General features: G+C 31.3%; 1 protein-coding gene across 3 annotated transcripts in view; it reads right to left on the reverse strand.

Annotated features, from left to right (window-relative positions):
- CBWD1 (COBW domain containing 1) overlaps positions 1–23,418 on the reverse strand; it is a 45,274-nt gene that overhangs the window by 16,078 nt on the left and 5,778 nt on the right. For all 3 annotated transcript variants that reach the window (XM_016135556.2, XM_016135555.2, XM_016135554.2), the window contains exons 3-9: positions 23,252–23,348; positions 22,041–22,132; positions 14,623–14,682; positions 13,553–13,590; positions 8,591–8,637; positions 6,773–6,859; positions 4,246–4,290 (exon numbers count right to left, since the gene is read on the reverse strand). In XM_016135556.2, the coding sequence (XP_015991042.1) occupies positions 4,246–4,290; positions 6,773–6,859; positions 8,591–8,637; positions 13,553–13,590; positions 14,623–14,682; positions 22,041–22,132; positions 23,252–23,348 (466 nt within the window). The remainder of the gene's footprint in view (positions 1–4,245; positions 4,291–6,772; positions 6,860–8,590; positions 8,638–13,552; positions 13,591–14,622; positions 14,683–22,040; positions 22,133–23,251; positions 23,349–23,418) is intronic.

Consider the following 23,418-nt stretch of genomic DNA (forward strand, 5'->3'; position numbering starts at 1 on the left):
TAACACTGTGAGGAGTCAACCAATATATTATAAATATTCACTCTAGGACCCTCGTCTATATCCAAAGGATATGGTTTCATTTCATTTTCTTCAGAATGGTGTTGCATATAGACTAAAACTTCCTAGTTAGTACTCTATCTGAATAAACATCATTTCTGTTAAAATTACTTAATAGTAAGTAATTAAGCCTTATTAAGAAAGTGGGGATTCAAATTGGAAGAGATTATCATATCTCAATTAGCATTATTAGGTTTGGCTTAAATACATAAATTAATAAAGACTAGTGATTAAGTTCCAATTTTTATGTGAGCCTATAAAACAGTAGAGGATAGTGATTTCTCTATAATCAAAGCTATAATGAAAGACTGTTTAAAGAAAATGGCAATGATATAATCAAATATTCAAATATTTCCTCACAAAGAAAACAAAACTTTGTCAGACTCAAGATTTTTTTAAATGCATAAACATGTAAGCTAAGCCATGTCCTCTAACTTAGGACCGACCATCTGTGTTTGCTTTGCTCATTCTCAACAGTCTGCCATACATTCATACTTGTGCAAACGATACTGTGTTAAATTACAAATGTTTATCCTGGCACAAGGCAGACAAATTCCCATCTTATTAAAAGAAGAATACTCCAAAGTTCTGTTAAGACACTGTAACAACATTTCAAATTCTAGACATTCTAGATGAGCAGAATTAGGAAAATGATAAAGTAAATAAGTAATGTTCCATGAAGAAATTTTTGAATATCATTTTATATAAGCGACCAAATCCTTACCATTAAACATATTTCCTTTTTCATTATCACGGCTGAGCATTTATATTGACATGCACAAATGAATAAGGTTTCCCCCCACGTTTATTAACTTTACCTTGGAAGTAGCTTAACTTAAAAGTTTAAGAAAGTTAACACATGTCAATTGTGTGATAATCAAAATTCAGGCCAATTGTATGAATACCAAAAGTCAGTTTTGAAATATAAGCTTCTAAATAAACTAGTTTCACTGTGACAGTGTCCTTAAGAATACGTGTCACAGATTTAGACATAATTCTGCTTTATGCCAGATTCTTTTATTTCCAATACAGAATCAACAATAGATCTGTACAGGTTATATGCTATACAGAACAATAAAATATCAAAGTCTCTCACTGTATTCTGATCAGATTCTCAATGAAAAGTAAAAAAGGAAAAAGTCTAAGCTTCCAGATGACAATTATCATGGACTTTCTACAAATCTACTTTCACTCATCCAAGACATATGACTAGAAAACTAATTTCCATGGCATTAAATGTATTAAATTTCCTCCTTTGAAGATAACAACATCCACCTTTTCCAAAATATCTATAAAGGAAAAACAACAAAAAGCTATTACTATCATGTAAAAACTAAATGATAAAATGAAGCAAACATAAAGGAGGGAAGAAAAAACCTTCCAAAGTACACCTTTTCTCCTGATTTCTTAAACAGGAAATCTATGTCAGGAGAACCTAATCTTTGTCCAATGATGAACTTCCAATTTTCCCTATATCTAAAAAGTGCTTTAAGCACCCTAAGACCAATGACAAGGAAGAAAGTTTTGCCTGTCTAAGGTTAAAAAGGGGAGATCAGGGGCTACTCCAGGGATATTGTCTATAGTCATCATTTCAAACTTCAGTGAATCTCACGAACAATCTCAGATCTACAAACTGTCAATTCCATGTAACAGCTAAGTCCTGAACTCTAGAACTAAATTTCCAAACGGCTTTCCCCAGTAGCACCTCAAGCCCAGTGTCTACAAAACTGAACTAATCAACTTTACCAAATCTACTGCTATCACCACTCGACCCCAAAATTGCTCCTCTCTTCCTGTATTAACTAACTTGGGAGAACTGCATCATATTCAATCCATCTCCTGTGAGTCATACTGTCTATAAAATCCTTCACTAACTCCTTGCTGTCTACAGGAGTAAATTCAAATTATGTATCATGGCATTCAAGGCCCTTTGTCATAAGTTCTCCATCTCTTCATTCATATTTATTTTTCCCTTTGCAACATAATATCATATGTTCTAGCCATTCTAAAATATTCACAAGGTCCCTGGTACACAAAATCTTTCTTATGCCTAGAAAGCCATGGCTACTCTTGTCCATCTGGAAAACTCCTATTCATTCTTCAAGACTAAGGTTGATGACCACCTTCTCTGTCATAATTTTCTGACCCTTCATCAAAAAGAGCTGAGTAGTTGTTCCTCTACTTTCCTGTTCTTACAAGACCTTGTACATTTAATATTCATTTTATATTAATATTTGATATATTATTTTTGCTTGTTTGCTTCTATCTCCCTCAAATGAATGGCTCTCCGTAAGGCAAGCCTTATCCATTGCTCGAATCTCAACATGCCATGAAATGCTTACCAACTAGTGAAATGTCGATAGTTTGTTCAATTGATTAACTCATTATTGACCAGTTGGATTTCGATTTCCCTCTGTTCAGTCCATTTAAATCTCTAAGATTTTTTTTAAAAGTCTGAAAAAGATAAGAATGGCACTTCTTCCAATCTTCTGTTTCTACTTCTGAAGCCTATATGATCCACTAGAACTTGCATTTGCCTCAGAAGCAACTTGTCTCCTCAATAAGACAAAGCTACACATCATTCTCATTCCTATACTTAAATACTCAAGGAAAGCCTATACTACATATACTTAGAGCAGTTTTACTATTATCAGTTTTCCTACTGTTTTTGTCAACCACAAAATGCTTGAGAGATTAAAATTAAACAACAAAAAAACCCCACAATAAAACAAAACTGTCATTAGAGTAATTTCATCAATTTTGTTAGGAACCAAACCTCCAGTTTCTACACCAGGAAGCTCAAGTTGCTATGCCTCAAGAAATTTTGGTAATTATTTTATATAAGATTCATAACCTGATAGGAAGAATTCTATCACTGACATCTGATCTTCACTGAAAAGGATCCTAATTCAACTTCAGTCCTTAAAGTAAGGAACTACTTTAGAAAGTCCCTAGATTCTCAGATGTACTGGCAAATACCAGATATTGAAGAAATAGATGAAAAAAGGAGATTTTATTCACTTGTTCACTCATCCATTTAAAGTAACAAAATTTAATCACTGTACATTTACTGTTCTATAATAAAGCAAATGTCAGAAATATCATATAACATTAAAATTGTTATATAATAACCTTCAAGATGAAACCTTTATGCAGTATATAAAGGTCCAAAACAGCAAAAAAAGAAAAACATAAGCAAATAAATCCAGAAGCCTTTAAAAAAACTGATTTAAGATGTTTGTAAATATGGATTTTTAAAAACTGATTAAGCATTACATGGTGATCTGTAATTTTGTAAAGAAAAAAAAAAAGTCAAAAAGAAACGGTAAACCACAACAGGAAAAAGAAACTAAGGAATGGCTCATGATATGAGTTACCTTATCAAATTTTCTATATTGAAATTTAAAATGCAGGGAGCACATTTGGTGTATGCTTGTAGAGGGACTTACACTAAGGGCATTCTTCTGCTACTTCTGCCAGTGGATGAGTGGCTTCTGAGAAAGCATACCAAATTAATTCCCCAGCTGTTGCATGCATATAAGCAGATGCGGCTGTTACTGCCTAACAGTTATGGTAGTCTATCAGCACCTCTAATCTCTGCCATAGCAGACAAGCAATTCGACTAAGGCCTCTGCTGTATTTCCAAGGAAAGAATCTCTGAATTAAAGAGTGGGTGGCACTATACTGTATTCAAGTCTTGAGTCTCAGAGCTGTTGATTGCATGTCTCTGGGCCTACCAGCTGCTGAGTCATTCCCACTAAAAACAAAATATTCCTGTACAAAAATTTCCTGAAATCATGATAGCATTCAATGGAAACCACAGTTCAATCTACAGAAATCATTTTACAGAGGTTTTAAGAATATATCTATTTTATAAACTAATATGCATCTGTATAAACAATGAAAGAAGAACCTACAAGAAATGGAAATTAAATTTATTAAAAAAGACTATATTAGGAACTTAACTTAGGCTCTGTAATCTAAGTTACACAAAGGAGAAGCAAATATATTAAATAAATATGCCAAACTAATTTATAAAGAGCATTCAAAACAACATTTTTGGAGCCCTATTTTAAAAAAATGTGCATGTATGTTTCTTATATTAAATCAAGCATATTTATCAATTTCTTAATATTTATTATTAGCTAAAAGTATTAATTAATAACGGTAATAGATTTTTTAAAGTACCTTGATCTTTGTGTTTCTAAAATTTTTCCCAGTCCATTTATGGATCTGAAATAAATTTAAAAATGAGGAAGAAAAGGTAAAAAAGTAAATGTTAACATTTTAAAAAAGCACATAAGGCACATTATTTCTAAAATAGGAAGCATACAAATATATGTAGAGCTAGAAAAAAATAGAAAAAAAACCTACATATTTTATAGTTTAATTGTTCTTTTCCTTCTAATCATGTATCAGGTGTATTCCACTTAGGCGTAAAAACATGATATGCAAAAAAATCTGCTTCACAACTGATAGACTGCTTTGTGACAGGGGCTACTTTGTGATATATAAAAAGACCCTTTAATTTAGAAAATATGATTCATATACAGCCAGTAATTCTAAAGTTCTTAATTAGAATTAAGCAGAAAATCAAAAATTTTATTAGTACCCAATACCCCCCAAGCACACATTGTGGAAATGGCAATACACATGCTAGAAATAAAAACCTAGTTATAAGTGGCTTTGACCCCAGCCTGTCTTCAACATTCATAGTGAACACTAAGTCATACATCCAGGTTCTTTTATAGAATAATAACCTCTTCAGTTCCCTAACTAGGATCTCTACCCACTCTGCTAGTCTTCACTTTTTACTGCACCAAAAAGACTTGTTAAACCCTTTTTAACATACTGTACTAGATCTATTCATATCATCAAATCCACTACCTTTAGGTTTACTTGCTGATGATATGTGCTATCTGTTCAAGTTTGTTCTATGGGTAAGGCTTCCTGCATACAACGATTCTGAGGCAAGGCTCTACTATCACAAAATTTTTAACCTTCTGAGTATACTCTAAAACCTAATGTCTATTTCCTCTTAAATGTTTTCTTCTTCTAAATCTAATTTACCTCCCTAAATCTAATTTTGAATCAGCTGCAAGTCTGATGTACAATGGAGGGTAAAACGCCAAAAGGGTAATTCATCAATGTGCATTACCCAAATTCTTTGGTTATTGCTGCACAGTACAGGCTGGCAACAAGCTGGCTAACAGTCAATCTTGGTGATGTTGGAGAGCCAGCTTAGATAGTCAATATGGAAACAGAAAATCTCTGTAGTAATAATCATGGACTCGTTTATGCCAAAAATGTTTGCTACATAGATTGTATTCTTTTTTCTAGTAATCACAATGATGCATAAGATTTTGCAAAGAGAAACTAAATTTAGGAGACCGGTAAAAGAAGAAATTTTCATCTTTTTAGACTTTTCAAAACTATCAAACAACTTTCAAGCTTTTTCATTTTATTTACTGTAATTTGATGTAAACTAAGAAAAAATATAAAATCTAATGATAATAGGTAATGGCTCACTTTCTATGTGCTGGGCACTATAAAAGTTTACCAACATTATCTCATGTAATACCCAAATCAAACTTATGAAGTAGGTATCATTCCTGTTTTACAGATGAGACTTAAAATGAAAATAATAGGAAATGAACCAAGGATAGAATCCAAGCAGTTTCCAAAGTCCATGACCTTAAATACCATGTAATACTACCAGCCCTCTTCATGGAAACATCATTAGTTTTTTATAGTAAATTCTGAGAAAATATTACTATTAAGATCAAATATGCAGAAAAAAATATGAATTTTTCTTCTGCAATCATTATAATTGTAGCCAATCTCATAATGAGCCATATCTTTATTGATTCAATTTATAACATATACTATATGAACTGGCACTGACATCAAAATCTGATATCAACAAATTGTACTTGTTAAAGATGACTAAAGATAAAAGCTATTCAATGTTTCTTTGTAGATGGCACTTATTAGTTCAGGTCTTATGAAATAATTCAAAACCCCTGAACTCTAACCTCATTTGAAAGTACAAACGGCCATTGGCTCATTTAACATATGAGTATCATTCATATTCTCCTATGTTGATTATCTCTTAGCCATGAACACTGAAAACATTATAGCAAGCTGAAAGATATGCATGGTTAGCTGGCAGTTAAAGAAGACAAAGTCAATGAGGGTTCAGGTAAAAGAGTGGCCACATGAGTCAGGGGAGACTTGAGAGAGAGAGAGAGAGAGAGAGAAAGGAAGTGGGAGATGGGCTCTAGAGAATGAATAAAATTGCTTAAAAAAACCTCAGAAGACAAAGGAATTTAAAGACTGGCACAATAAGAGTGAGACCACATTACAAGTAATAAAAAGATTTGGTAAGACATATCCATGTGAAAGTAAGTAAATAATCATCTTAGGTTAAGTTAAAGAACTTAAAGTAAGGAAAAAATCAAAGAGAAGACAGGAAAAGGAGAGTAGATTCAGAAGATCCTAAATATTAGTCTATGAACTTTGAACTTATTCTTTAAGCAATAGGGAATAGCTTCATATACTACTGTTTACATGAAAATTAGACAACAATAATATATGTGATTCTCTAATGGTCAGCCTTGAACCTTAAGTTTCTACAGGGCAACAGTCATGGTAAAAATATTTTGTATCATACACTTTGGATTTGTAGGTACTTAATGCACTTGTAATTTTGTACCTAATTGTTGTTCTTAATTTGTTTAAATCCTCTTCTGAAACCAAGTCAGTTTTATTGATGATGATGATATCTGCCAAAGCAACTTGCCTAAATTAGCAAACAAAGAACAGATGTCAAAAGAGAAACGTTAAGAAATCAAAATAAATAGAAACACCTCCTTTGGATCAATTATCAGTTAAGAATTATATAGTACTCTACGTGGTAATTCAATTTACTCCTAACGTACTTACTATTCTGCAAACAGTAAGGCTAAATTGTATTCATTACTATCTAAATAAAGATTTCATGTTAGCTATTAAAAAATATTTAGAGTGCTTTCACTTGCTATTCTAGAACTACAAAGACAAGCTTCAAAAAGTTTATAACCAACAATGATTTACAATTAATACAATTATCAATTCATGATATCTTTATAAAGAAATGCATAAAATTCAGATATCCAACATAGTAAAAACAAGGATAGTCTATTTACGAAAATGTTCCATTTAATAGTTACCATAATTTTCAAAGAAATACAGAGAACAAGTTTATTTAACACTAACACTACAATAAAGTTTCTTTTTAAAAAACTACACTTCAGAGGATTTATCAGAACTTTAACATATCTTCTTTACCACTAAGCGTATTTTCTCTGTCAAACAGATATATATATATAAATTCAAGTTAAAAAATCCCATTGACAGATGTTGAATAACAAAATATCCTAATATAAATAAAAGTTCTATTTTCTATTAACAGAAGTAGTAAAGCTGAGGGTTCTTTTAATTTTCTTCAATTCTTCAGGAAATTTTAATCACTAGACTATTTGTTCCTAATCTTAGTTTTATGCTACCTGAAGGTATAGCAGATTATTTCAAATAACACAAATTATCAAAAATAAAGTTTAATTAATTAAGAAAGCCATTTTCAATAGTATGCATATCACAATGCCATTTTTGTTCAATTTTACATGAATAAAGAATGAATGTGCATATCTCAAAATATAAGCAGTTGCAATCTTTAAATTGGAGGCCTTCTACGTTTAATATTATTTTGGCTTTTATAAAATGTTGCTATTTAAATGGCTTATTTACATTTTATATAAAAAGTTAAAAAACATTTAGGTTCAGTCTAATTTGAATCATAACTATATACCAAATGTAGTGTTAGGCAAGATTACAAAATAATATAGTATCATCCTCCAAATTAATAGGGAATCAATCACTTGCTTGTGTCTTTATTATTTATGCCTGGATCATCCATGGCAAATTTCAGAGGATCTCCCTCTTAAACCTAGCAGCATATTTAGTGACTTTCATCTATACCATTAGCAAGAATATGCTTAGAGTAGACAAAAATTTAAATATTTATGTCAAAAGACATAACAATCAGGAGCATAAAGTATTTAAACAAAAAAATGTTCTAAATGTCAAAATTAAAACTATATCCATATTTGTTCCTCTGTTGTTCTGAATAACAGTGAATATTTGAATCAAATGAGTTTCTGTTTAAAGAAGACAGTAAGTAAGCCAATTCTTTTATAATAATCTTCAATTTCAAAGAAATTGTATGAGAACAAGAAAATATTTTTAAATGTTAGTACTTCCCAAGCTCCTCACAAAGAACTACTGTGCCCAGCACTCACTTTATTTTATAAAAATAGTTTAAAATAAAATTTTAGATATTAGACCATTATAAATAGTTAGTAATAATTCAACTATAAAAAAAAGATAAAAAATTTTCCTTGACTGTCTTTATATTTCTCAGTTTTTGGCTTTCATATTAATTATTTTGTCTTTCTGATTAGCCAGCAATCAACAATACTTTAAATATGAATACCTAGAAGCTTCATTGATAAGGCCATCAGGTTTTTCTTCTGCTAAATGCTAAAAAAAAAGTTTGAAAATAGTTACTGTGCTGTAACATAAAATCTAATGTTAACACAAAGGATTTTACTTTAGCAACTCCTTTCTCACTTCTAACAAAGACTTCAATATGTTCTATCACTGAATACACAAATTCAGAACAAATTTTTCTATCTGAAGTGTTTTCTTTCCCATTTGTAATTTTTTCCTACAGTGAACTTATAGTTTTCTAATTTTTTTGGGGGGGGAGGGGCATGGCAGCAGCTGAAATTTTGTATCCAACCTCTCCTTTGTCTTAAAAGAAAAATCCTCCAAAAGTAAACAAAGTCATAAAAACATACATTATATTTCAGATTTTAGGCATTTTTTTATAAAACTGTTCATATTCTAAGTATTCATTATTACTTATTTTAAAAAGAGATAACCACTGAAATTACACTTTCTTAAAATCTAATATACTTCCCTCCATTTCTACCCCACACCCCACTCCCTACCCCAGAATGCTACATTATATGAACTCAGTACGAGACCCTTCATATTCAAATATGCTAAGAGAAGCACATAGCCCTAATCATAAACTAAAAGCAGTTGATCATTTAGAAACCCACACTTGAGTGATCTGGCCTCTCCATGCAACTGTTTATTTTGCAGACCTCTCCAGCTAGCTCCAAAAAAATATGTTGACATTGAGGTAGTTTTCATCTCTCTGGGAGAAGTTATTATTTTTTCATAATTCTATTTACATGCCTAAAGTCATCAGTGCCATAAGATCCCCCTCTGAAAAATGTTTCACCTTCATTACCTTAACCCTCAATAGATGTTTCCTGTCAGAATAAAAAGTTGCCTACTGAGGCTAGAGGCAATCAGATTAAATTAATACTCTGTATTTCAATCAAACTTCACAAATTATTAAATCCTATTATATCCATTATCTCATTTAGACTTTGTAACAATTTGGAAATGGTTATTCTCATTTTATAATAGAAAAGACTAAATCTAACACCTTCAACATCACAGGATACCTTATTATATGGCTATTTTTCAAAAATTAAAAACGTGATCAATAGAAGGAACATAATTTTAAAAATTTTGTGAAAGCTTTTCATGTCTTAAAAATCAATTTTTATAGTGTTACACAAATGTTAATAATCACATAAGAGCATATACATAAAGCTTACCTAAAAATTACATTCAAAATTATTTCATCAAAACAGTTTTACAATTCATGGGAGGTAGATCATTAAGGTATTTGGGTAGTTTGGAACCTAAGAGCAAGTTGGTAATAATTTTATTTAACAGGACTGGTTAAGTCTATAGAGAAAACCTTTTTTGCTAAAAGTTTGCCAAATTTTATCTTGGGGGAGACAAGACTTAAACTAAAACTATAGTAAAAATGTACTGATTTCCACTTTAGGTACAATCCTATGAATTCAAACTGCAGACTCTCTTCTTACAAAAGTCTCAGAATTTGGAGACTATTGTATCAAAAATTGTTCCTTGCCTAAAGACCAAGTTTACTATTTTTGCTAATGATTCTTGGCCTGAGGTTATAACGAATTCTATTATTAGGCCCCCTAGAGAATGAAGCTGCTATCCTGGAAATAGTACCTCACACCCAGGAAACAAGTATTTGTTAAATGGATTCGAATTAACATCCCCTATTTGTTGACATAGATATCCGAATGTTGTTATTTGAAAAATTCTATAACATGCAGCAACCAACCCCTTTCCATTCAGCAGTAAATCTATTTAGCAAAGATGTATTTTTAGCAAGGCATCTGTTTCTAAATAATCTTGTAATGATAAAGTTCTTTTAAAAATTTGAGATGTTTTACAAAATATTGAATTGTTCACATTTTGGAAGGTGAACAATAAGAATCTGGGGCTACTATTTGGCTATGAGTCAGTGGAGTATAAAAGAAATATGGCAAAAAAATTAGAGATCTGTTTTTGAATTTCTATACCTAAATGGAACTAAAAAAAAAGTAGTTTCATGAAGTAACTCATGTTTTTAATGCTTTTACCTCTCCAGATTAGAAATCTTCCCCCAAAATTAAGTGAAATGGGTAACATTTTAACTACCTCCAGGCAATCAAGAAGTATCACATATAAAAACAAGCTAAGACTCTCAAAATCTGCCAATATGTATGACTCTATTAAGAATATGATATGTAATCATCATATAATTATAGCAGAAGAGATAAATACCTTGTCCTATGCATATATGAAGGCTATACAAACATAAATAATAACATTTATTTTCTCTGGATATCAGTCCAACATTTCTATTATGCAACTTCCTACCTCTCCAAGTCAAACTTTGCCATAAGGTTAAAAATGGAAAATCTGACATTCTAATCTACCTGTACAGGCAATAAAGGAAAATTTTGCAAATTACACACTTACACACTTACACACACACACACACACACCTCTCACCCCACCCCACCCCTCCCCACCCCCCGCTAAGGGATTCCTCATCTCTGCTATGGCTTTTGCTTATATATCAAAACAGACAAAAATAATTTTGTTTCTGATTAATTCAACATATCCAAAAGATTAAGATTCAACCATCTACCTTGGTATACCATAAGAAAGGAACCCTTTTAAATAACACCATTGAAAATACAACTTCAATAAGGGCTGAAGGGTGTTCTTTTCTGCAGAAATAGAAACAAGCTAGGCTGAAAAAAAAAATGATGTTGACCAAAGTGGAAATAAATATGGTGTCAAAGATGTCAAATGACATTAAAAAAAAAAAAAAAAAAAAAAGCAGGTATCTCTCTCCAAAGGATGAGTTATAAATCTTATACTATTTTTTTTAAAATAGCTTTAAAAAAAAAAAACCAGATTATTGCATAATGTCAGTCTATTTATTTTTCTGGTCCTTTCCAAGCTAAACTGTTTTCTGACTGAATTGTTTCAAAAGCCTGTGCAATATAACAGAAGAAGCAAAAAGAAACCTCTCACTTGACCTTTTCTCTGTAACTTCATTCATTGATTCTATTGCATTAAATGCTGTCACATTTGTAGAACTGAAAAGAACAATGTCAGTAGCCTGGGTGTCAAGTCCTGAGAATAGAGAGCTGTCATTTGAAGCTGTCCAATTCTTTGCCCATGATTAAAAAATGAATATTTCAGATCAATGGGTGACAATCCCATTAGAGTGATAGCCCATGATATCAATTACCACTTCAGTTTCAATTTGGCTAGCTGGCCACAGGGTACCATTTCTCAGCTTTACTTGTGATGGGCTGGCTCTGTGAAGCATGACACACTTAAATTGCTGCCCATTATCCAAGTGTCATTACTTGTACCGCCTCAGAATTCTCTGAATCACAAGCAGCTACTGAGGTCAAGCTTTGCAACCAGAGGAATTGAACAAGTTGGCAAATTCTTTATATAAAGGAAAAGTTATTTATCTGGCATCTGACTTAGAAAATCTAAAGTTTCCATTATCCTGACAGTATGTCAGTTTTGCGTAGGTATATTGATTTAATAATTTAAGAGGTTTTATCAAGGTGGCAGGGGGTTAAACGTTTACTTTGTTTGCATTATTCAGAATGTTGTTTTGTTTCTTTGGCCTCTATCACACTGATAATGGATTCTATTTAACGCCTCCCCATACTCAAATGCACATATAAAATTATTCCTATAATGAGAAATACATAAAGAGTTTAACTTTGGGTATCGTACTTTAAGTCTATCGAAAAAACAAAATATCCTAACTGCTATCTATCCCATAAGTATTCTAAATCTGATGAGAAATTCATATAGGAGATGAATTCGAAAATCCTATAATAAACATTCGAAATGAAGAATCTGACTTTTTGCTTCCTCCATAACTATTTCACTAGAAATGTTATGATTTCTGAACAGCTGGAATTTTTCTGAGTAAAATTGTAATATTTGAGATCATTCTTTGATTCTTAAGACTATTAATATATTTGGACTTAAAACTCTAAACAGGAATTATCTCCCAAACTTCTCAAATTAAGGTGCTTTATCCGTAAGGAACTGAAGGGCCAGTGAAAGGGTACTGGTAACCATTTGACAAGGCTGCCATATGTTTCTAGAGCATCATTTTAGTAAATGTTTGGAAGAAAAACTTTTTCAAGTTAATAAATTTAGATATATTGTGGGGGCGGAATACAAAATGGACAATTTTTAAATATTAAATTTAAACTGAAAATGATGACTTTGGGTACTATCCATAACCCCAGATTGGAACTGGAAGATGTAGGATAATTTCATTCTCTTCTGCCTTTAGTAATATCTCACTTGGAATGTTGAGAAACACTATTTATGTAACAACATACTTTTAAAAATCTTACTAAGTGCATTTTATAAATTGAAGCCCATTTAAATGCATTTGGGGACCTTGGTAGTTATGAAAAACATTCACAGCTAGATGCCTGTTAATGAAGAGTTTCTCCTCACTAAACCTATATGGAGGGTTTCTCTTTGCTAAACCTATGTATAAATCCTGATTTCCTCAAAATAAGGTAAAGAAATATGTTTTTAAAGCTCAATTATCTCTAACTTAATAGCAATTTAACAAGAAAAATAAGCTCTCATATGCTTTATCGAGCTCAATTTTCTCTACTAAACAGAAAAACTTATCAACAATGGGAATGATTGAATTCTACTGAGGAGTTTATACATACTCAAATTTAATCCTGTAATATCCTTATTACAAAATTTGATACTCCCAACTTCTAGCACATTGAGCCATATTAATAGAAAATAAATATTTAATTTAAAAACAAAATAATTTAAAAACACATAAATTTCATCTATTGTTCAGGGTATTTTTTAAAGATTTTGTTAAGAAAAATTACAAACAGATACAAATGTAGAGAAAATAATATAATTAGCCCCCATATATCCAGTTCATAACAAATAATTAGCAACTCATAGTACTCTTTCAACTTACTTTTAATCCATATTTTGAATCAACAACAGTTATGATACCTACAAAAGAATAAATCTTTTAATCAACTTATATTTCAGAATAAAAATTAAAACTAATTTATTTCAGTTTACAAGTATTACTCAACAAAATATTGATTTTTTTCTTTTGCTAAGGTTGCAATTTAATTCAATTTCATTAATAAGTAGATGCCTTTTCAAATATGTGCAGAGTGCCTAGCACTATTTTAAGGTACTAGAGAGGATACAAAATAACTGATTTTTAAAAATTAAATAAACAAATAAGAAAAGATTTCTCTGGACTTTAAAAAGCTTACAGTTCAAAATTTTATGAGACAAATTTCATAAAATAGAATATGCTAAATTACACACAACAGGTTATTTCTAATTTATTTTCACATAATTGAAGTTGGGACTTTTCTTAACATTTAAATTATTGCTTAACAAATCTGAGATATCTTAGGATATCTTATTCCAAATATCTCTCACCAAAGCTAAGTCACACGAATGTTTTATATAACATGTACCTAAATTTCCAAATAATTAGTTTGACAATCTCTGAATTTATATGCTAAACAATTTTTTTAAATGATAACAGTAGAATGAGTTTGATGATGCTGAAAGAATTCAATCAGGTACATGCCACATATATTAGGGCCAAATGACTGATTCTTAAATTATTTCACCCCTTAGTCTATGAAAGACTTGGTTTTAGAAAAGGTGAAGGGCTTAGGGAAAGGAGAGGGGGACACCACAGAGGTGGGCGGGGGCAGGACTGATAGCGCACCACAGTACATAAATCAAACGAGGGAGAACAGGAATTCCACACAATATCTTAAAATAAAAATCTTAGTGTAAGCACTAAATTCAGAGTAGAGATTAAGATGTGACATCTAGTTCTACTATTGTCTTTAGACAATGCTTTAGAATCTGTATGAACAAAGACTTACTTCATCACAAAATTAAACAAGTTTAAAAAGAGTACCAACAACACAAGCAATTAAAATTATAATATGAATGAACAAAAATGAATTTAACCATGATAACAGTTTATTTGAAAATTCTTTAACTTACCATCAAGATAAATATCAACCCCTAATTCAGCATCAACCCAAAACATAGACGCTACAGCACCTGAAAATATATAATATTCATCAAATAAAAATACTTTTTCAAATGGAGAAACATGATTCTATTCATAAAGCTTTAATTTGCTCCCAAGTAAATTAAACACATATACAAATTAAATATGGGTTTCCAATCTTCTTACAGGAATTACAGTGATAGAATGTTTCACTATTTACATCCATTTCTTCTCCTTTCCCTCTATCTTAAAAACAAGCAAAAAAACAAACAAAAAATCTACTCATATCAAATGAAAACTCCAAATGAAGCTTCTAAGAATGCCATAATTTACCAACAGATATTATCAAACAATTTGGGCAGGATGGCTGTATGCACATAGGAATTATTTTTATTTTCTCTTTCATGAATATAGTATTCATATAGTTTACAAATAATGAATTCTCTCTCGAAAGAAAGCAAAACAAAATAGATGATTCCAAAATCACGTGTCTAAAAACTAAAAAAAAAAAGTAAAATTATACACTCTGGCATTACTAATAAATCTTTACACTATTTAATATTAATATAAAATCTGGGTTTGACAAAAAATAATTTCTAAACAAGAAATTAAAACTTGTTTTGACAAATACTGGTTCAGTACCAAACCATACACACTGATTAGTATGCCATAACATAAGAAAAAGAAAACTGACAGCAAAGAAAGTATTTGATTTTTCAAAGCATCACAAGTCCAGTTAGTGACAGGGCTGTCTAAAAGAATGAGTATTGGGGAAAAACAAGGATAACTGAACTCATTCCAATGTCTAAAACTATCCACCTACCCTGTCGAGATGTGGACCCCAAAGCATCACTCTGTGTCAACAACGAAATACCTGTCAGCTGTTTACAGTGATTACTCATGCAAGATATAGCAAGGGCCACAAGATCTAATGGTTTCCTGATACCTATTGATTTTTTCCCAAAAACTTAATAGTTTTCCAATTTGACTGAAATAGGATTTGTGAGTAACAGGGGCTGAATCAATGTCTGTCCTTTTCACAGAAATTACTTTACCATGACAATTATTTAGCTTAGAAGTGGAGAGTGTCAGTCTCCTAAACGGGAAACAACTGAATTTTCAATAAGAATTTTCTTCACTTACTTAGCTAACAGCATGATTTTAATTAATGAGGGAGAAAAAAGTAAATAAACTATATCATTACTACAAACAATGTCATTAAGAAGTATTAATTTTTTCACTCAATAAAATTCCTAATACTGTACATAAATCATTTTATTTTTGTAATTCATTGATTTCTACTCAGATAGCTTATAAGTCCTTTACAATTAACATTTGCCTTGTACTAAGTTGAACTGCAACAGTATTTTAGAGCTTTTATTCTAAATCAGATGTGTATCTTTGGTATAATACTACCAGGCCACACAAAAAAGAACTATTTAACATTTGGCTCAGGTGTTTAGCAGGAGGAGTAGAGATGGGAAAATGAAGTTAATCAGTCGTTCTCAACACAGGGCGATTTTTCTCCCCTGGGGAATATTTGGCAATGTCTGGAGATATTTTTGGTTGTCTCACTAGGCGAATGCTAACAGCATGCAGTAGGCAGAGGACAGGGATGCTGTGAAACATCTGAAAATGCACTAGATCGCCCCCACGACATAGTATTACCCAAGACAAAATGTCATTTGTGCAAAGGTTAAGAAATCCTGATTTAGATTGCAGAATCTAGATTTTCAAAATCAAATAAAACAAAACAAAAATAAACAATATAAAAATTTAAAAAGCCAAATTTTATCAGCAGCAACCAAATATACAACCTCCTGCCATAAATTTTGAAGAGTCATAGTCAAAATAAGAAAAGGAAAGTTCTATGTGACTTATAATAGCTCTTTAAATCTAGCCCCTTCCCTAAGAAGTATAGAAAAATAGTTCACAAAACCCTAATGCTTACCAGAAATAGCTTTCAAAATGAAAGCTATTCCTCCCTCGAAGTGAGGGAAGAATAAGCAATAATAAAATAAAAGAGTCAACAAGAAAACTTCAAAGATAAAAGTTCCTAACCACCTCCACATTTGCAGTGGAGAAAGTCACTTTCTAGGGCTCAGAGCAAAATGAAGAGAGAGATCTAAAGTTCAAGATGTCTTCTTACAAGGTATGGGATGTATATTCAAGAGCAGTTGGAGCAAACCTAGGAGTGGGGAGCACTTGGTATTTTAAGAGAGCAGAGCCTAAAAGTCACATTGTCCATCTGACACTCAGTCACCCCTTTTCCTTTGCTTCCCTCTCTGCTCCCAGCAATATACAGTTTCCAAACGGGCTCAGGAGGAAAATGAGTTTAGGTAATATGGGTTAGGTATTAAAAAATAATTCAGCAACACCATATCTTAGCCAATACAAGTTCTCTGAAGAGAGAACAATGGATTAAGAAGCTATATGAAGAAATAATGACTGAAAACTTCCCTAATCTGGCAAAGGAAATAGACATACAAGTCCAGAAAGCATAGAAAGCCCTAACTAAGATGAACTCAAAGAGTGCCACACCAAGACACATCATAGTTAAAATGTCAAAGGTTAAAGCAGTAAGAGAAAGGCAGTTAGTTACCTAAAAAGGAGCTCTCATAAGATTGTCACTTGACTTCTCAGCAGAAACTTTGCAGGCCAGAAGGATTGGCAGGAAATATTCAAAAGGATGAAAGTCCAGGACCTACAACCAAGATTACAGTACCCAGTAAGCCTATCATTTAACATTGAAGGAGAGATAAAGAGCGTCCCAGACAAGAAAAAGCTAAAAGAGTTCATTACCACCAAACCAGTAATTACAAGAAATGTTAAAGGGACTTCTTATAAGAAAAAGAAGGGTTGGGAAGGGGAGGGAAGAACACAAATATGAATAATAAATGGCAATAACTATGTACCTATCAATAATCACTTTAAATGTAAATGGATTAAATGTTCCAATCAAAAGACATAGGGTAGCTGAACAGACAATAAGAAAATAAGACCTATACATAGACTTTCCAAGAGACCCACTTCAGATTGAAAGACACATACAGACTGAAAGTAAAGGAATGGAAAGAGATATTTCATGCAAATAAAAACAAACAAACAAAAAAGCTGGGGTAGCCATGCTTATGTCACAAAGGCTAAAATAAGAGACAAAGAAGGACATTTCATAATGATAAAGTTCTTCTGCAGCAAAGGAAACTATCAACAAAACAAAGACAAACTAATGAGTGGGAGAAGTATTCACCAATGATATATCCAGTAAAAGGTTAATATGCAAAATTTATAAAGACCTCATGCAAATTAACAACAAAAAACAATCTGATTAAAAATGGGCAGATAATCTGATAGATATTTCTCCAAATAGGACATACAGATGGCCAATAGACATATATAAGATGCTCGAGGTCACTAATCATCAGAGAAATGCAAATGAAAACCACAATGAGATATCACTTCACATCAATAAATGAACAATTAAATGTTGGTGAGGATGTGGAGAAAAGGGAATACTCATGCATTGTTGGTGGGTTTGCAAATTGATGTCGCCACTATGGAAAACACTATGAAAGTTTCACACAAAAAAAATTAAAAATAGAACTAACTTATGACCCAGCAATTCCACTTCTGGGTATTTATCGAAAGAAATCCAAAACACTAATTCAGAAAGATACACGCATCCCTACGTTCATTGTAGTATTATTTACAATTGCCAAGATATGAAAGCAACCTAAATGCCCATCAATAGACTGGATAGAGAAGATGTGGTTCCATATATACAATGGAATATTACTCTGCCATAAAAAAAACTTACCATTTATGACAACATGGATGAACCTAGAAGGTATCATGCAATAAGCCAGACATAGAAAGAAAAATACCATATGACCTCATTTATATGTGTAACTAAAGAACAAAATAAACAAACAAACAAATCAGAAACTGACTCACAAATACAGAGAACGAAATGATGATTGCCAGATAAGAGGGGGTTTTAGGGGAGGTTGGTGAAAAAGGTGAAGCGATGAAGAAGTTACAAAATAGTCAAGGGGATGTTAAGTACAGCAAGGGAAATACAGTCAATAATATTGTTATGACTATGTATAGTGCCAGATGGGTACTAGACTAACTGGGGGATCACTTTGTACATTATATAAATGTCTAACCAATATGCTGTATACCTGAAACAAATATAAAATAATATTGATTGCCAACTTTAATTGAAAAATAAAAATTAAATGAAAGTTCTCTATGCCTCCTACTCCTACATCAAGCACAAACATGCTGAAAAAAACTATGCACATATATTAGAGCTCAGAAGAAACAAAAAAGGTTAAAGGCGGGAAAGGAAAAAAGTTGAAGAAATGATAGGGCAGACAAATGGCAAAGAACTTATTCTGAAAATAAACATAATCCAAAGAATTTTCAAGGGTGTCTTCATAATAAACAACTTAAAAACAATCTCTAAAGCAAGATGAAGCAGAGTAATATGAAAAGTGATTTGTAGTGCTAAAGAAACTTAGGGCCAATACACCATTACTGAGCCAATTAATTCATTTAAAACATTCAGGAACAAAAAAATCAAGGAACAGAACAGATGGTGGTGAAAACAGAATTGCTAACAAAAAGGAAGGCTTGAAATAATTACAGTAAATGCAGAGGAAAAGACAAATCAAAACAATTAGAAGATAACAGATATGGAGAACAAAAGAAAATAGGATAGAAAACTAGTGTCATAGAGGACCAAATAATTTGACAGAAAAACTCTTCGTGGTAATAAATAGGAAAATGTCCCTAAATGAAGAACTAAACCTACAGATTAAAGAGTATATTATAATCCAGGAAAAAATGATTATGAATGACACCAAGATGTATCCTGGTTATATTTCTTAAAAAATAATTCAAGAATTTTGGATGAAAAAGCAAGTCACTTTCAAGGAAATCAGACTTTTCGACAATATATTAATGACCCAATATAATAAAATAATAATAATGACTACAAAGTTCTATTGAAAGTGTTTCCTAAGGATATTACCTCCAGTCAAGTTGTTTTTCAAGAATGAAAATAGGTACACATCCTCAAACATTAAAGGAAACAATAGCATTGAAACACAAAATATAGAGCACTCACAAATCTCTCTTAATGAAAGAAAAAGAGAAAATACTGAACAAGAAAATCCAGCCAATCAAAAAGTACTAAGAGATCATGAAACAATATTTGCAAAGTTCTGACGGAAAAAAATTATAATACAGAAATTTTACACCTAGCCAAGTAATCTTTCAAGTATCAAAACAAAAGACAAGTATTCTCAAGCAGTGAAGTATCCCAAATTCAGGGAATACAGCGCCTATAGCTTGAAAAGATTACCTGACCATGACATTCAGTAATTCAAGAGACTGATCAACCAAGGAATTGGAGAAGCCACAACACTAGTAATGAGGACTAAAACCATTTAAATATAGAACTAAACAAAGGAGGACAAAATGTAAATGTTAGAAACCTTGACAACATAGCACAGAATACCATTAACCAAAACTAGGAGATGGGAGAAAGTGGAAGTGTTAATTCTCTCATCATTTATTCCAGGGAGTCAATAAATAATACTCTGAAAATAAAAATGTGTAGTTTTAAAAACAACTTGTCCAATTTATTTATGCTCTTTCTTTTCTTAACTCATATCTCACAATGAAGTATTTACCCGATATTTAGCAATTCCTTCACTTCTTTTAAGTTATTTTAAATTCAAATAAAACTAGATTAATAATTATTCAGAATAGCACAAAGAATATGATCCTAGTTTTATAAAATTCTTGCTGTATATTTATACAGCTTTCAGAAGTGCTTAGAGGGCTCCCCAAACTTAGGCATATATAAGAATTACCTGGAGGGCTTATTGAAACAGCTTGCTAGGCCCTTCCCTTAGAGACACTGATTCAGTAGATCTGGGATACGGCCCAACAATCTTCATTTTTCACAAGCTCACAGCTGATGCAAATGCTGTCATTTAATGTACCACACAAGTAACACTGGCACACTGAAATCTCTGGAATGAAATTTACCTACTTGTATTTCAATGGTACTGAGTTAGAGGGTGTTTGTTTTTTTTAAACTTTCTTCTTCATATTATAGTTTAAGGTTTTGTATAATGAATGTTTCATTTTTACACAAACAATAAAAATCATTAAAGAAAGTTAGAAAGAAAAAACATTAACCCATTTACATCTACGATTGGTATAAAAGCTTTCTCTGAGATCTTTAACTTATCTTTTTATCTCTGAAAAACTAAACCACGTTTTATTAAACTCACTTACTCTCAAAGAGTTACAAGAGTGTTTCTCTATAAAGTGGTTGGAGTGAAAGAAACTGATATTTGCTATTTCAAAAAAGCACATATTTTCCCATTTTACCAGATTTAAATTAATTTAACACCAATATAATAGTTCAAGTCTTATCATCAGTCTGACCTATTGGAAATGTATGAAAAATCCATGCCTACTAGAAGGACCAAAATAGTCCAACTTAGCTCAATTAGTATTTGAAAACATGGAGACAATGTTACGTGATACTTCTAAGTACAATAACTACTGATGACATTTGAACCTTCAATATAATACAATATTTCTTTTAAACAAAATTACGTTAATATAGTTTAATGGCCATAGACACAGATCCAAAAAAAAAAAAAAAAGGTATGAGTACGACATACCTTTTATAAAACAAACACTAAATGTTCTGCAAACTAGAAATGAAAATGCTAGCTAAAAGTCATTTGGGTAAGAGGGAATAGAAGCCCATTGTTAGTAACAGGTCAACTTTGTGTAGCTTTCAACAGGGAAACTTAGATGTAATTCCATTCAGATATAAAAATTTCATTTGACATCAGGAAAAATGCTCAGTAGGCTTGATTTAACTCTACCCTAGACAATACTTATAAAAATTATTTTCAGTTTAGTAGTAAAAAAACAAAATACTTACAATTAAAGAGATTAAGTATTGCTAGGATTAGAGTACAAACGCCCTTAAATATCTTTAAATGACAATCTAAAAAAACTGGATTAGAAAGCAATCAGAAATAAGGTCTCTATAGAATACAACCAACCAAATATATACCTAGAAGTAGAATGTCTCATTTTTTCCTCAATTTTCACATTTTTAACAACTTTTGTTACTACCAATAGCCTTACATCACTAAAATTTCAAATTATATTTTCACGTTAAAAATACCAACTACTTTGATCATGACTCATCTGCCAAAGAAACATAACAGCCCAATATTTGTTCTACTTTAAATCAAAAACAATTTTTTATCTAAAGATTTAATACTCATTTTAGATATTCCTTTAGTACATTTATTCAAAAATGTTTAAGAACTATATTCTGGTTATTAATAACATTATTTCTTACCAGGATCTGCTAACCCAGTGGTCTCTAACAGTATGTAATCAAATTTCCCCTTCTTCTGCATCAAATTCTCAATAGCTCTAAGGCCATTGTCCCTGGAGAATACCAAAACATAATATACAGTTGATTGCCTGAATATTTTAAAGTGATCATTATAATCACTTAAAGATATAGTCAGCAACGTGAGATAAAAATATATTTAGGCATGTGAAAATGTAACTCACTCTCAAACTTTTAACAAAATTTCCATCCAACATTCACAAATGAGAAGAAAAAATTGATGCATATATACTGACAGGTAAAAAGAACTCAGATACATGATGAGTTAATATATTAATTTTATTTAAATTAGAAGCAGAGGAAATTTTAGTATATCTAACTAAAGTAAGTCAGAATCTGTGATTTTTATAGCTTTATAAAAGAAAAAAATCAACATCCAATTAATGATAAAATTTATGAATTATAGTAGTTTAATATAACAACTAAAGGGATACTACTTTAAATACCCTTTAATTCTGTTCTGAATTAGAGTACCAGGCTTTAATTTCCATTTCTTCTTATAATATCAAAAGTGTGAGAAAATAATTAATGGATTGCATTTTGGTTGTTCAAGAAAATCTGTTATGATTTTAGCTGTTAATACATTTCAAAGTCAAACAACTACAATAGTAAATGATATAGAAGAAATTTCATTTACTAGAACATACAAAATCCACAGTACAGGTGTTAATTTTCCTAACTCACTAAACAAATATTTGAGGGACTACTGTATGTCAGATTCTTTTCTAAGATCTGTGGTATATTAGTGAATAAAACAGACACTATCCTTTGGAACAACTATAACTTATGGAACATAATGTGAAGATTTTCTCTTTTTTAATGTTCATTTATGTTTTTAGAGGTTGAATACTTAGAACTAAGATCAATGACTTATTAAACTCAGAATTATTCTTTACACATGAAACAAGACTTTCATGTACCATGGAGATTTAATAAACCTTGACATTAAATATAATAAAAAACTCAAAAAAAGAGCCAAAGCATTAGAGCACATAAAAAAATACAGCAAGAAACACATCCTAATAAGTTTACTTTCTACTCGAAAATACAACAAAATACTATACAGTTAAATTACGCAAGAACATCGAAGCTGGAAATATAATCAGTATACATTTATAGTAAACCAATAAGTGCACAGCAAACACATTCCTCACTTTACTGAACAGCAGAGGCAACCATTTCTAAGTTCCAGCCATTCTTCATAGAGCTCTCCACCTTGGCTCACAGCTAAGGATTTCTCCACAGCACTTCCTGGAATAAGTAACATTAAGATTATGAACATTTAGAACATTTAGATTATGTTCACTAGCCAACCAAAAAA

Source organism: Rousettus aegyptiacus, unplaced genomic scaffold, assembly GCF_014176215.1.
Source record: "Rousettus aegyptiacus isolate mRouAeg1 unplaced genomic scaffold, mRouAeg1.p scaffold_m13_p_3, whole genome shotgun sequence".
NCBI classification, from domain to species: Eukaryota; Metazoa; Chordata; class Mammalia; order Chiroptera; family Pteropodidae; genus Rousettus; species Rousettus aegyptiacus.